Source organism: Artemia franciscana, chromosome 4 (assembly GCF_032884065.1).
Source record: "Artemia franciscana chromosome 4, ASM3288406v1, whole genome shotgun sequence".
NCBI classification, from domain to species: Eukaryota; Metazoa; Arthropoda; class Branchiopoda; order Anostraca; family Artemiidae; genus Artemia; species Artemia franciscana.
In genome coordinates, this window is record NC_088866.1 from 20,763,786 (window position 1) to 20,778,670 (window position 14,885).

Genomic DNA, 14,885 nt, shown 5'->3' on the forward strand with positions numbered 1-14,885 from the left:
GAAAGTTACAATATTATACTTTCGTCTAAAAAAATAGTCTTTGATTCCTCTGGTTTATTTTGGTGACGTATTTTTGTAGTAAACCACGACAGACTTAGCTGTTCAAAAACATGGAGACCCAACCCAAGCCTCCACTCTTACAGATAGATTACTTGAAAATTGCGAAACGGCCTGATGTGGTCCGAAATGGATATAGATAATCTAGTATTACCTGAGTAAATTCATTCTATATTACCTAGTTTCATGTTTCCTACCCCCGGAATATGAACATCCGTAACTTCTAATAAGTTCAGTTCGAAGCGTCTTAATTCGTTGGTCAAAATGTCGATATGATAGTTGTTTTTTAACATCGTAACATTCTCAGTTACAGTTTTCATATTCTTTCAATCATTGAAGTTATTTTGGCCTCAGGAAAAGTAATGATCCCGGATACCAGTGCAGGACGGGAACCATCACATCTTCTTAAGTCTACACCGAAGCGTTTAAGCCAGCTTAGAGCCCATTGCTCTTAGCTGTACCTGAGATATTGTTGGTAAACCCTTTTGACAATCTAAATGCTCTTACTGTGTTTTGATTTAGTTCAACCTCCCCCAAAATAATCCCTTAAGTCTCACCTTAATACAATTAGCCTTAGTAGCAACAATAGTTGAAGTAGCAATAGTAGCATTAGGACCTTTTATTCAAAATCCCCCTCAATACACGCTGAAAATTTAAACCTAGCGCTCTAAACAGTTCCTGGGACATTGTTGACACGTACTTTTGACAACCTGGATACACGTAGTGTGTTTCAATTTAGTTCAACTTCCTCTTCAATATTCCCTAAAATTTTCACCCTCATGCCCTTATCCTTAGTAGTAGTAGTAGTCATAGTAGTAGTAGTTTGAGCACTAGTAGTAGCATTAATAGTAGTAGTAGCAGTATTAGCGGTTGCAGTAGCAGTAGTAATATGCAGATATTGCTTTTTGGTAAGTTGAGCATCCCTATTTATCAAATGTTAACTTAGCACTCTAAGCCGTTCGTAAGATATTGCTGATAGGCCCTTTTGACACCGTGCAAGCACACAGTTTTTTGTAACTTAATTCAACTTTCCTGTCAGTGTTTTCTTAAATTTTCTTCTTAATGCCCTTAGCCTTAGTAGTAATCACAATAGAAGTAGTAATAGTAACAGTAATAGTAGTAATCATATATTGCCATATCGTCAGATGATCACCTTCTTAATCGTTCCCTGAAAGTTCCAACATAGTACCATAAGCCACTCCTCAGATACCCCCTTGTGACAACCTGCATGCAGAGAGTATTTTGATTCAGTGTAATTCCCCTTAATATTCCCTGAAATGTTTACCTTCATACCCATAGCTTTAGTAGTATTAGGAGTCATAATTGCTATAGCAAGAATATTAGTAGTGGTTGTTGCATTACAAGCAGTAACAGTAGTATTAGAAGCCGTAGTAGCATATACATATTGTCTTTTGGTCAGTTTAACATGCCTTTCATCATACACTCGAGGTTCGAACTTAATATGCTATGCCATTCCTAATACATTGCTGATGTTCCGTTTTGACAACCTGTATATACATATTGCGTTTAGATTTAGTTCAACTTCCCCATCAATATTTCCTGAAATTTTTACCTTAATATTCTCAGCCCTAATAGTAGTCGTAAAACAAACATTATTTGTAGCTGCAGCACTAGTAGTAGTGATGGCAGGAGTAGTGGTAGTCATCAGTAATAGTTTTAGAGTTTTGGTTACTATTGGGCCAAGTCTCACTTTGCTTACAGTTCGTTACAACGAACTTTTCGAAATTTATTTAGGCACATTTGCTCAAAATTTGAATGTATACAATTTATATATAGCTTGTATAATATTTAAACATATAAAATAAATTGTATAAAATCAATAAAATTCATATAGTAATAGAGGCAGTAGATATGCTTAAAGGCAGTAAGTAAACATCTATAAAATTTTTATAGACTGGAAACTAAATAGTGTCGTAAGAACAGTGCATTGCTGTATTAAGAAGGCAGAGGATGTGTCGAACAAATTTTCACTCTTAGATGAATAACTGAGAAGGACCTGAGTCATCAAACACCTTTAATCCTCAGTTTTGTCGATTGTGAGAAGGTGTTTGATTCAGGTGATAGAAGGGCTTTAGCGAAGTTATTATCCTTGTATGGTATACCAGACAAATGTTTTAAAGTGATTAGTGCTATATACGAGAAGAACAGTGTTGTGGTTAAGGAAATGAAGCTAGTGGCTTCTTCATATTATATCAGGATTTAAGCAGGGTTGTGTTCTATCTCCGTAAATTTGGATCATTTTGATGGGCTTGGTCTTAAGGAGCACACCAAAGGAAATGGGCGAACCCGGAATCAAATATGGAAATAAAATTTTTCTAGACACAGATTATGCTGATGATTTAAGCATACCCTACTAGATGAAAGTGTTCTACTAGATAAAATGAATGACCTTTTAAAAGTTTTGCGAGTTCAGGATGCAACAATAGGTTTGCAGACGAAATCACTAAGGCTAGGAATAAGTGGAGATGAAAAGATGACGTTTGGTAACTAAAAGATTGATCAAGTGGACAATTTTACTAATCTAAGTAGCATTATTATCAAAGACGATTGGTGCAGCAAAGATATTAAAAGTAGAATAGCCAAGAACATATTTTTTTTTCGCAGTTGGAAACAGTTTGGAAGAATAGGTAGATAAGTCTACGAAAAAAGATTAGAATATTGGGAGCTATAGTGATGATAGTGGTCAATTCTGGTTCTGAAGCATTGGCGCTCCAAAAAACAGAGGAAAATATGCTAGATGTTCTCCAGAGAAATTGCCTAAGGGTTGTTTTGGGTTCCGATAGACTGATCGTGTCTCAAACACTAGACCGTATGAAAAGTGTTGTTCAACCTCGCTTTCTATGGCTATAATGAGAGAAAGGTTGAGATTGCTAGGACAAGTTCTGCCAACGAAGGATGATTGATCATCAAAGATTGTCCTTTTTGGTCAATCTCTTAGGGCTAAACAAAAGCAGGTCTTCCCTGGTAGGGGTAGGAGATGTCGCAAGGACAGATTTAAGAGGAATAGGAACTTCCTGGGAGACTGAGTAGAAGGAGGCTTTGAATAGATTGGGATGGAGGTGGAACGGACGTAGCTGTGTTGACCTCAGGTGCTTGGTGCTGCGGTGAGCTGTTAGTAGTAGTAGTATTGGTATTCATATCTTTATTTTGAGCACAATCTTACCGGGCAGAGAAATTGATACTTCAGATTTGTCAAACAGTTAGTGGTAGCGAACTGTAATTAAGGAGCGACCCGGCTCACTAGTAATCGATACTCTGAATAATGGAATTTTGATGCCAATAGTTCTATCAAAAGAATTATCTTATTACTGTGATTTCAAATATATAAGTTTCATTAATCTTAGTCTTGCCCATAAACGACTACGAACTTGGGAAAATTTACATGATTTTCGCAAAAAAAGGAGAAATCACCCCCTAAAAGCCATAGAACGTTAATGAAAATCACATCATCAGGTCCAGCGTATCAGAAAACCTTACTGTAGAGATTTTGATCTCCTAAAAGCAAAAATGTGGAATTTCGAATTTTTTCGTATTTTTTTTTCGTAATTTCGATCACATTTTTTTTATTTGTTTGTTTTCCCAGGAGTGATATTATTAACCCAGTGGTCCAAGAATATCCTGAGAGGGCTCATTTGGGTGAAAATTAAAAGTTCATGTGCCGTTTTAAATGACCGAAAATATTGGAGGGCAACTAGCTTCCCCTCTCCCTTTTTTGCCAAAAATCGTCCTATTAAAATATTGAAATAATCATTTTGTTCATCATAGCTGAAAGACCCAATTACTACGCCTCTGGATATAACATGACCCCCCCCCCCACGCATAACCAAGGGGGAAAGGTTTTTAATTTATACTTACTGTAGAGGTTTTGATCTCCTAAAAGCAAAAATGTGGAATTTCGTATTTTTTCGTATTTTTTTTTCGTAATTTCGATCACATTTTTTTTATTTGTTTGTTTTCCCAGGAGTGATATTATTAACCCAGTGGTCCAAGAATATCCGAAAATATTGGAGGGCAACTAGCTTCCCCTCTCCCTTTTTTTCCAAAAATCGTCCTATTAAAATATTGAAATAATCATTTTGTTCATCATAGCTGCAAGACCCAATTACTACGCCTCTGGATATAACATGACCCCCCCCCCCCCATGCATAACCAAGGGGGAAAGGTTTTTAATTTATACTGACTGTAGAGGTTTTGATCTCCTAAAAGCAAAAATGTGGAATTTCGTATTTTTTCGTTTTTTTTCGTAATTTCGATCACATTTTTTTATTTGTTTGTTTTCCCAGGAGTGATATTATTAACCCAGTGGTCCAAGAATATCCGAAAATATTGGAGGGCAACTAGCTTCCCCTCTCCCTTTTTTTCCAAAAATCGTCCTATTAAAATATTGAAATAACCATTTTGTTCATCATAGTTGAAAGACCCAATTACTACGCCTCTGGATATAACATGACCCCCCCCACGATAGGGAGGGGTGGCCGCAGGGGGTGAACTTGTCATGGGAAATTATAAGCTTGGGGAATTTGCAAGAATTCCTATACACAATTATTTTTACATGTCTTGCTTTCTCTTCTCCGTCTCAATTTAACGTGAGGAGTTGTTAAGGGTAATTACCCTGGGTAAATTTTCACCGGGATTGAATTTTCTAGAGGGTATTTCCGTGGGATGGTATTTATCTGTGGAGGTGGGGCCAGATATCCTGGAATTTAGAAAATGATCAGAAACTAAATGAAAAAAAAACAAACAAGTTTCGTCAACAGAAAGTGAGGAGCAACATTAAAACTTAAAACGGACAGAAGTTATTTCGTATATGAAGGGAGTTGCCTCCTTCTCAACGGCTCGCTCTCTTCGTTAAAGTTTGATTTTTGTCCCAATTCTTCAAGAACGACTCCTAAAACACAAGGGCCGTTTAATTAAAACAATATGAAGTATTTTTTAAAAGTACTGAAAAGCCTTTCAGTTAAAAAACTTGTTCATTTTTAATTTACCAGGAAAGAAGCAAATCGATTAGTCATCCTCATGGAGGTAGATTTTTTTTTACATGTGACGTAAAATCTGACTACCAAGGCGAAACTAGACTCTGCATCTAACCCTAGTTTTACTTTAAATTTTTAATCAAAAAATTTTGTTAATAAACATGCTTAATATACGACTGTCACCACTACTTCTGACAAACCAATGCCACATCAAGCCACCTGAGGAGAACAGTTGCATAGGCCTACATTTCTATCTGTTCTGTTGATATACGGTTGAAAAATGGCTCCTGTGTAGAATTTTGAAACAAGACAATTGAGTTATACTTACCCTTTATATATTAGCCTACATATGTAAATTTAACATGAAATTTATTTATTGACTAGTTTTATATTTTATAGCAAATGCTGTGTGGACATTTGCCAAAACACGTTTGGTTTTATTTCAATTCCGGAAATATGGTGTCGTAGCTATCAATCCAAACTTTGATGACGAAGAAACCCTTTACGAAGCAATTTTTATCGCAGATGGCAAGATAGAGAGACCACACCTTCTGTCCAAATTCTCAAATAAGGTGATTTTTTGGTCCATAATTTCCAAATTTTAGCTATTTAGGGGCATTGTAGGGATTCCTACCTACTGAGAATTCAACTTATTTTTATGGTTGGGGGAAGAGGATTAATTAGAAGTATTATTTGTAAATAATAAACAGGGTCTCAGACAATGCCGTATCCAGAGGAGGGTTTGAACTGAGTTAGGGGGTTTGGACTCCCCCCTCTAAAATGTTTGTCTGATTCATAAAAACGTAGCAAAAATGGAATATAAACCATTAATTGATGTTTTTTAAGTTTTTTTTAATCGATCCCCCGAAAAAAAATTCTTTTTGACCCCCCCCCAAAAAAAAAAAAATCACACATACGTCCCTATTCTCAGGTAGAAATATAGTGTTTTTGTGAGAAGGGACTTGTACAAGAATCTGAGTGCGAGATCATATAAAAATAAAAGGAATGTAAAGAAAGTTGAGAAAGCATTAAATGTTAACTAAAGAAGCGTGAAGTGGAGACAAATGATAAAATTGCCGAGGATCTGGAAGATGCAGCTAGACGGCATACTTGCAAATATTTTACTGCCGTGTTGTGAAGTTGAGAGGGAGTATTCAATCTGGATATGTCCCAGTTAAAAATAGGAACGGGGCCTCAATTATGGATAAGGGAAGAGTTAAAGAGAGATGAGCAAAACGTTTTGAAAGTGTGCCAAACTGAGATAGAGTTGCAGGAAAATAAAAAGAAGAAAATGGAAAAGTTTGTGATGCCTTTGGATGTGAAGGAAGATTTGTTTGTGAGGAAGAATGAGCAACAGTACTGAGAGGATTAAAAAATAATAAGGTCCCAGATGCTGATAGTGTGATAAGTTGATTTCTTAAATATGGTGGCTCTGAAGTTAGAGATTCGAAGATAATGAATATGATTTTTGAAAAAGAAACAGTAACTAACGATTTGAGGAAAACCCTATTTAAACCACTACATAAGAAAGGTGATAAGACCGAGTGTGGTAATTATCGAGGCATTAGCCTGGTCTCTGTAGGTAGCGAACTACTTAGTAACATGATACCTTTTAGATTGGGAGATGCTGTAGATAAGGATATAAGAGAAGAACAGTGCGGTTCTGAAAAGGGTAGAGCATGTTTTGACCAAATTTTCACTCTTAGGTTAATAATCGAGAAATACCTTTGTTGTCAAACACCCTTGGTCCCTACTTTTATAGTTTATGAGCAAACCTTCGATTCTGTCGATAGAAGAGCTCTAGCAAAGGTCTTGTCCTTGTAGGGTATACCAGACAAATACATTAAAGTGATTAGTGATTAAAGGGATTAGTGATTAGATATAGAGTTACAGGAAAAGATACAGAAAGAAATGAAAAATTTGTGATACCTTGGATGGGAAGCAAGATTTGTTTTGTTAGGAAGAATTAGCAACAGTTTTAAAAGGATTAGAAATAATAATTCCCCATGTTCGGATAGTGTGGCAAATTAGTCTTCTTAAGTTTGGTGGCTTTGAGTTTAGAAATAAGCTACTGAAGATTATGAATCTGATTTTGAACAGGGATGTACCCAGTGATTTTAGGAAAACCCAAATTAAACCACTGTATAAGAAAGGCGATAAGTGTGCGGTTTTTTACTTTTTTTTATTTTTTGCTTAGAATTTTTACTTAGGCCAGATGTGAGCACTGTCACAGGATGAATTGTATTGTTTCATTGACATCTTGAATGATTGCGCAACACAAGATAACGCATCATTCTTGAGTTTCCCGGTAACATGCCAAGAAATTCCCAGTCTCCCAAAAAATTATAAGTCTCAAAAATTATTCTATGTCCCAAAAACATCAGAAAATTTCATAAGATCAATGGAAAACTGCTTAGAAGCTAAAAATGGTGTTTACTCAGTTGTTATCTCAAAATACCAGATTTAAGGGCAGTCACAGGATGTATTGCATTGTATCAGTGACAACATGAATAATTACCTCTTATATTCTTTAAATTCAGTGAAACATTACAATATGTCCTGTGATAGCTCTCACATCTGGTCTTCTGAGATAATAACTGAGTCAAAAACATTTTTAGCTTCTAAGCCGTTTCCATTGATTCTATGAAGTGTATGTTTTTTGGGACTTCTTAGAGATTTAGAATTATTTTAGGACACTGAGAATTTCTTAGTCTCCAAAAATTTCTAAGTCTGAAAAAGTTCCCAAGTCCAAAAATTATATGTTCGAAAATAGTTCGAAGTCCCAAGAAAATTATATGTCTAAAAAAAAATTCTAACTCCCAAAAAACTAGAAAAAAAGATGAGAAATTTCAAAGTTAAAAAAATGGCTGGGGCAAAATTTGGGTGGTATTGGGGCACTGGGTGGGGACTTGGAGCCCTGGAAGGGAGCTTAGAGCCCTCGTGGAGGGCATTGGGCTCTGGATGGGGATTTGGGGACCCAAACTCATGTGCAAGCCCGGTAATGGCAAACTGATGTGCTCAGGGTCATTATATTACAATAATGATACCTGACCAGTTCTATTTATAATCATTTATCAATAATCGATAATCAGCTTGACAGTATTATAGTACAAAAAGTATCTCTACCAATTGTATATTAGAATCCATATCAAAAATTCGTTTTTTAGACGTCATGTTACTTCAAACTCACTTCAATTATTGAATAAGATACTTAGCAAACGAAATGTCAAAATATTTGTCTCAGATAATGGGATAATGGCCACTTGTATTTGTGGTGATGTTTCAGAAAGAGTATCTGGTATGCATTTCCAAGAATTTTCTTATTGCCCCGGAAGTTGAGATTCACCGAGAATGTATTGTGTTCTGGAAGATGCTAAGACTAACCATAGAAGTTTTAGCTGGATGCGAGGGACTAGTAACTCTAATGGCACATTGGGATAGGGCCCCACTTAAATACATTAATGGGATACGAGGAGTTAGCAACTTCAATAATATATTGGAATAGGGCCCTGCTTAAAAGCAGAGTAGGGATACTACTGGTGGTTTAAACCCTGTATGCAAGTTTTTGCAAAATGAATAAGTTTTTAGAAATTTTGCGCGTTCAAGGTGCTAGAATAGGTTTGAAAGTTTAATGTTAAGAAGACTAATTTACTAAGACTGGCAATAAGTGAAGATGAAAAGCTGACAGCGAAAAATGAAAAGATTTATCAAGTGGACAGTTATACTTCCCTTAGTAGAATTATTAGTAAAGACGGTGGGAGCGTTGAAAATATTAAAAGGAGAATAGTCAAGACTCATGTTTGAAGAAAACTCATGGTTTTTCACAGTTGAAGAAAGTTTGGAAAAATAGAAAGTTGATTCTAGGAAACAAGAAAAGAATATTGGAAGCTACAGTGATGAAATTGGTCAAACATGGTTCTGAAGCATTGGCGCTACGAAAAAAGGACTAAGATTTGCAAGATGTTTCTAAGAGAAATTGCCTAAGGTTTCTTTTGGGTTCCCGGCTGACTGACCATGTTTCAAACAGTTGACTGTGCGGAAAGTGTGGTTCAATCCCATTTTCTAGGGCTATATAAAAGAAAGGTTGGGATGAATAGGTCATGAGATGAAGGATGACTGACTGCTGAAGGTTGTCCTGTTCGGTCAACCGTCAAGGGCTAAACGGATGGCAGGTCGTCCGTGGTTGGGGTGGATGGATGTCGTAAAGAAATATCTAAGGGAAATAGGAACTTCCTGGGAGGGTGTAAAGAGGAAGGCGTTGAGTAGATTAAGATGGAGGGGAGGAGCTTGCGTAGCTGTGTTTACATGAGGCGGTTTAGTGCTCCGGTGAGTGGTTTGTAGAAGTAGGAGAATTATTTGTAAATATCCCTAAACTAGAGAGCATGATAATCATGCAATTGATTCTCGGCCCTGAAAACGATCTAGATAGGGTACAACTTCAGAAGATTCACTTAGAGTCTTAATTTTGGAAACAAGCTTCTCGTATAAATGACGAACATCATGGTTGTAGGACTGTCCGCTTGGGAAGACAATCACAAGAAAATTCTATTGAATGAAGACAAAAAATAAACTTAATTATTCTGGGGACAAAAAATAAAGCAAATTCAAAATAGTAATTTCAAAGAATATTCCTTAGAGCCTTTGAAGAACTAGAATAATTTATTAGTGTGGTGCGTTATCTTCAAAAATCAAATTAGGTTAAACAAAACTTGAAAGGATTAGGATCATAATTCACTACAAAATGGATCAAACTTCAATCTTACTTCTCAGGAATATGCCTGATGATGCCTAGAGGATGACCGAAAAAACGCATATTTGCAACTATTAAAAATGATGATTTGTTTGACCAAGAAGAAATTTTGTCTAGCCTCCTTAAATACAAAACGTGACAAGATCAAGATGGCGACCCTAAAAAAGTTAATTCACAATTACCAAAAATGAACAACCTTGAACATCGGACCTGACAAGACCGATCTTGCTTACTTATACTTATGTCCTCCCACGCCTTAAGGCACATAAGGGAGCAACTGTGGTTCACCACGACGACCTGTCCTGAGCCATCGACCAAAGCTCCTCCATCGAAGAACTCATCAACTTCGTCTCCTTCTCTAACATCCTGCCAATGGTCATTTTGGGTCTCCCTGACTTGCGGAGGCCAGGGTGTCCAACACCATATGTCATGTGGCAGCCTTTCATGACCCATTTGTACCATGTGCCCCCAATACATCCATCTTCGCTTTCTAACGACGTCAAGGATGGGGGTATTATTTGTCATGCTATAAATCTCATCATTTTTTATTCTCTCCGCCCAATGTATATTCAAATTAGATCTTAGGCAGTTATTATCGAATGCCCATAGTCGTTTTTTAGTTGCGCCGTGATGGTCCAGGTTCCACAGCCATATGTAAGGACGGAGAGGACATTCCTATTATAAATTCTGAGCTTTAGCTTCTGGGAATATTTGTTATTTCTCCCAGCATTTCTAAGACAATAGAAGGCAGAGCCAGTTATGCTATTCGACACAAAATATCTCTTTGCGGATTGGCATCTTGCGTAAGAATGCTGCCGAGATATTTGAACTCTCTCACTACTTCTATTTCCTTATTGCTGACCAAGAGTCCTTCAGCTAAGTCAGGAATGACCGCGTTCGACATTGATTTAGTCTTGTTAGCGTTTATGGAGAGTCCAACAGCATTTGCCACACGCCCAAGCTCATTTATATTGTGTAGTACTTGCTTCAGATTCGTGAGCGAAGAGTGCAATATCGTCCACAAAAACAACATCATGAAGTTCTCTTAGTGGGATAATTGTAGACCCCCACCGAAGCTACATCCACGAAGCACAAAATCTATGACTATGGCAAATAATAATGGCGATAGAATGCAGCCCTGCCTTACACCTGACTGAACGGCGAACCTTTCCGTTAGGCCACCCTCTGTTTGTACTGTGCACATAATATCAAGTTATAGCGCTTTAGTTATATTTACAGTTTTATCGGGATCCCGTAATGCATTAAAATTTTCAACATGGTCTCGTGGTGTATTGAGTTGAAGGCTTTGAGAAAGTCTGTAAATACTGTGACGCAATCCACGTTGTTCATCTCTTAGAACTTTCTCCACTTTACTTTGAATTCTATTGAGAATAATTTGGCACAAAACCTTGCTACCAACTAATTGGAAAGCGATGTCTCTCCAATTATTACATTTAGTCTTTTGTCCTTTTTTTGAAGAGTTTGACAATTACTGCCTTTAACCATTGACTCGGAGCTTTTTCATCATCCTAAACATGCGAAAGAAGTTCAAACATGGGCGCTGCTGGGGCGCTCCTACCATATTTCAACAGTTCTGGGGGTATGCCATCGTTGCCCGCTGCCTTTCTGTTTTTCATAGTCTTTAGAGCCTCTCTTACTTCACTCAGCAAGAGAGGTCTAGAATATATTCCAAGATTGAACAATGATTCTTCAGGGATATTTAAAAAGTTATGGTAGGCATCTGATTTAATACCTCGCTGAAATACTCCATCCAGTGTCGGATTATGTCATCCGTCTGGGTTAATAAGATGCCTTCTTTGTTTTCAACTTGGATCTTCGAAATACCCGCAAGCTCCTTCGTTATAGCGTACACGGTACGACTGTCTCCCCGCCTGGCGGCTACTTCAGCCTGATAAGCCCAGTCAGACAAGACTGATCCCAGCAGCTAAAGCAAAGGGCACTGAAAAAATATGTTAAGTAATGTGAAAAAAATGAAAGATTAAGAAATATCTGGTTAGAAGACTTGCAACAACGATAATCGCAGTGAATCATAAAACCAAAATAAAGAACAAGAAAGGCCTTGGTTAGAAGACAAACGAAATCAAGAATTACTCTATCACCATAAATTTTTGGTGGCAACAAGTTACGGCACAAACCCGAGTAATAGCCTAAAGGATGTCGCGAGCTCAGCAAGTGCTAATTACAAGTCATTGGTTCCCTTCAACACTGTACGCATTAACAGTGGAGCCCTATAATTTTATCATGGTTGCAGCAGTAGCTGCAATCAAAAGTTTTGATCACTTTCACAAGGAAAACCACTGTTTTGCATTGATATTGCTGATGTGTCCTCCTGTTTTCTACCAGGGTTAGCGGATCGCCACACTATCATAGAGAGACAAAAGTTCAATGGCTCATCCAAACGGTATTTCTCATATCTTCGAGCTTTGCATAAATTCCAAAATCTCCAAGATGTCACATGTTACTAAAAATATTCAACTTTTGGTGCTATACCTCAAAAGGGGGCTAGTGGGCTACTATAACAACGTATAGAGATTTTTAATAGCTCATATGAAATCTATGGCTCGTATCTATGTGCTTTACTATGGTGCCATGTCTCAATTGGAAAAAAATAGGGCTAGTAAGCTACCAGAACAACGTAGAGAGACGTTTAATGATCATTTAACAAAAAAAAATCTCTGCAGATTTCGGGAATATGTACAGTGGCCGTCATTATCAGATATACTAAAATAATTCATATAAAACACAAACATTATACAAAAAAATTCTTCAAAGCAGTTACAGATGCTAATCTCCTTGATGAATGGTATTGGAGGTGAATGGTATCGACGGAAAGTAAATTGATTTTATTTGAATATAGTAAAATTATCATAAATTGAATTTACGTCAAATTCACCTGCATCTCTGTTCCAAGCCAGGTTTGGTGCGTCATGGAAAGGCAGTGTGATCTTTTTAAATACCTACAACCTCTTTAATTTTAATTCTGGAAAAAATAATTTTAATTAAAAATGGGCAAACATTATTTTGAAACAAACAAGTTCTTCAAACAGTTCGTGGTAACGAACTGTAGTAAGGAGCGACCCGGCTCAATAGTAACCGAAACTCTAAAAAATGGAATTTTGATACCAATAGTTACATCAAAAGAATTGCATTTTAATGCTGATTTTAAATATATAAGTTTCATCAAGATCAGTTACCCATCAAAAGCTACGAGCCTGAGAAAATTTGCCTCATTTTAGAAAATAGGGGGAAACACCCCCTAAAAGTCATACATTCTTAACGAAAATCACACCATCAGATTCAGCGTATTATAGAACCTTATTGTAGAAGTTTCAAGCTCCTATCTACAAAAATGTGGAATTTCGCCTTTTTTGCCAGAAGACAGATCACGGATGCGTGTTTATTTTATTTTTTTTCCAGGGATGATCGTATCGACTGAATGGTCCTAGAATGTCGCGAGAGGGCTCATTCTAACGGAAATTAGAAGTTCTAGGGCCCTTTTTAAGTGATCGAAAAATTGGAGGGCACCTAGGCCCCCTCCCACGCTCATTTTTTCCCAAAGTCACCGGATCAAAATTCTGAGATAGCCATTTTATTCACCATAGTCGAAAAACCTAATAACCATGTCTTTAGGGACGACTTGCTCCCCCGCAGTCCCCGTGGGAGGGGCTGCAAGTTACAAACTTTGACCTGTGTTCACATATAGTAATGGTGACTGGGAAGTGTACAGACGTTTTCAGGGGAATTTTTTTTGTTTAGGGGGGATATTTGAGAGGGGGGTTACGTAGGAGGATATTTCCATGGAAAACTTGTCATGGGGGAAGAGAATTTCAATGAAGGGGGCGCAGGATTTTCTAGTATTATTTGAAAAAGCAATGAAAAAATAAATATGAAAAGTTTTTTCTACTGAAAGTAAGGCGCAGTATTAAAACTTAAAACGAACAAAAATTATTACGCATATGAGGGGCTTACCTCCTCGTTATACCTCACTCTTTATGCTAAAGTATTTTTAATAATTTTAACTATTTATTCTACGGCCTTTGTGGTTCAGAGCTCATTCTTAAGGAATTGGGACAAAATTTAAGCATTAAGGTAAAGAGCGAGGTATCGACGAGGGTTGAAGCCCCTCATACACGCAATAAAAACATACGAACATAGAAGTTCGTTACATAAATTTATTCGTAAGTTACGTGTATTTTTTACGAATGAATACATTTGTAAAAAATTAAAAGTTGTAGTTGCTTTTTTAAGTAATCAAAAAATTGGAGGGCAACTAGGCCTCCTCCCTAGCTCCTTTTTTCTCAAAATCTTCCGATTAATTGCAATTAATTAATATGCAAATTTCGTTTTAATTATTTATGTGCGGAGAGCCAAGATCAAAACATTCGTTAATTCAAAAACGTCCAGAAATTAAATAAAAAAAACAAGTTTTTTTAAATGAAAGTAAGGAGCAACATTAAAACTTAAAATGAAAAGAAATTACTCCGTATATGAAAGGGGCTTTTCCTCCTCAACGCCCCGTTCTTTACGCTAAAGTTTCTTACTGTTTTAAAAATAGAGTTAAGAGAAAGAGAACTTTAGGACTTCAGAATTTGTATCATAACTTAAAATTATACGTTGTATATATTGAGAAATAGCCGGATATCCAAAGTTCATATTATAGTTTTGCTTGTTCTCCATTTCGAGTAATGCTAAAGTGTGTTTTTTTTACCACTTGAAAATTGTAGCTACTCTCTACGGCTGGTGAGACCAAGATGTTGCCTGATTAATGAATCCATTATTTTTGTATGCTGTTCAATGAATTTTCCTTTATTAAAATGATTTTTATTTTTAAACTCAAGCATTTAAGATAATTTTTATTGTATACTGAAAGTTATCACAACCGGTGTTAAAACTACAAAAAGCATTATAAATTAGATTGTTGTCGTCAGCCTAAGTGTTAACTTTGAAATCCTAGATGAAAATTCTTGTTTTTTATAGTTGGTTTTTGTGTTTTCAGTAAAGTGCTAGTTTTATATTATCATACGATGGTGGAGAAATATTATAAGCTGGTTTATTCACAAAAT

At 36.5% G+C, this 14,885-nt stretch overlaps 1 protein-coding gene across 8 annotated transcripts in view; it reads left to right on the forward strand.

Annotated features, from left to right (window-relative positions):
- LOC136026129 (uncharacterized) overlaps positions 1–14,885 on the forward strand; it is a 105,912-nt gene that overhangs the window by 63,454 nt on the left and 27,573 nt on the right. For all 8 annotated transcript variants that reach the window (XM_065702421.1, XM_065702425.1, XM_065702424.1 and 5 more), the window contains exon 3: positions 5,451–5,623. In XM_065702421.1, coding sequence (XP_065558493.1) covers positions 5,451–5,623 — 173 coding nt within the window. The remainder of the gene's footprint in view (positions 1–5,450; positions 5,624–14,885) is intronic.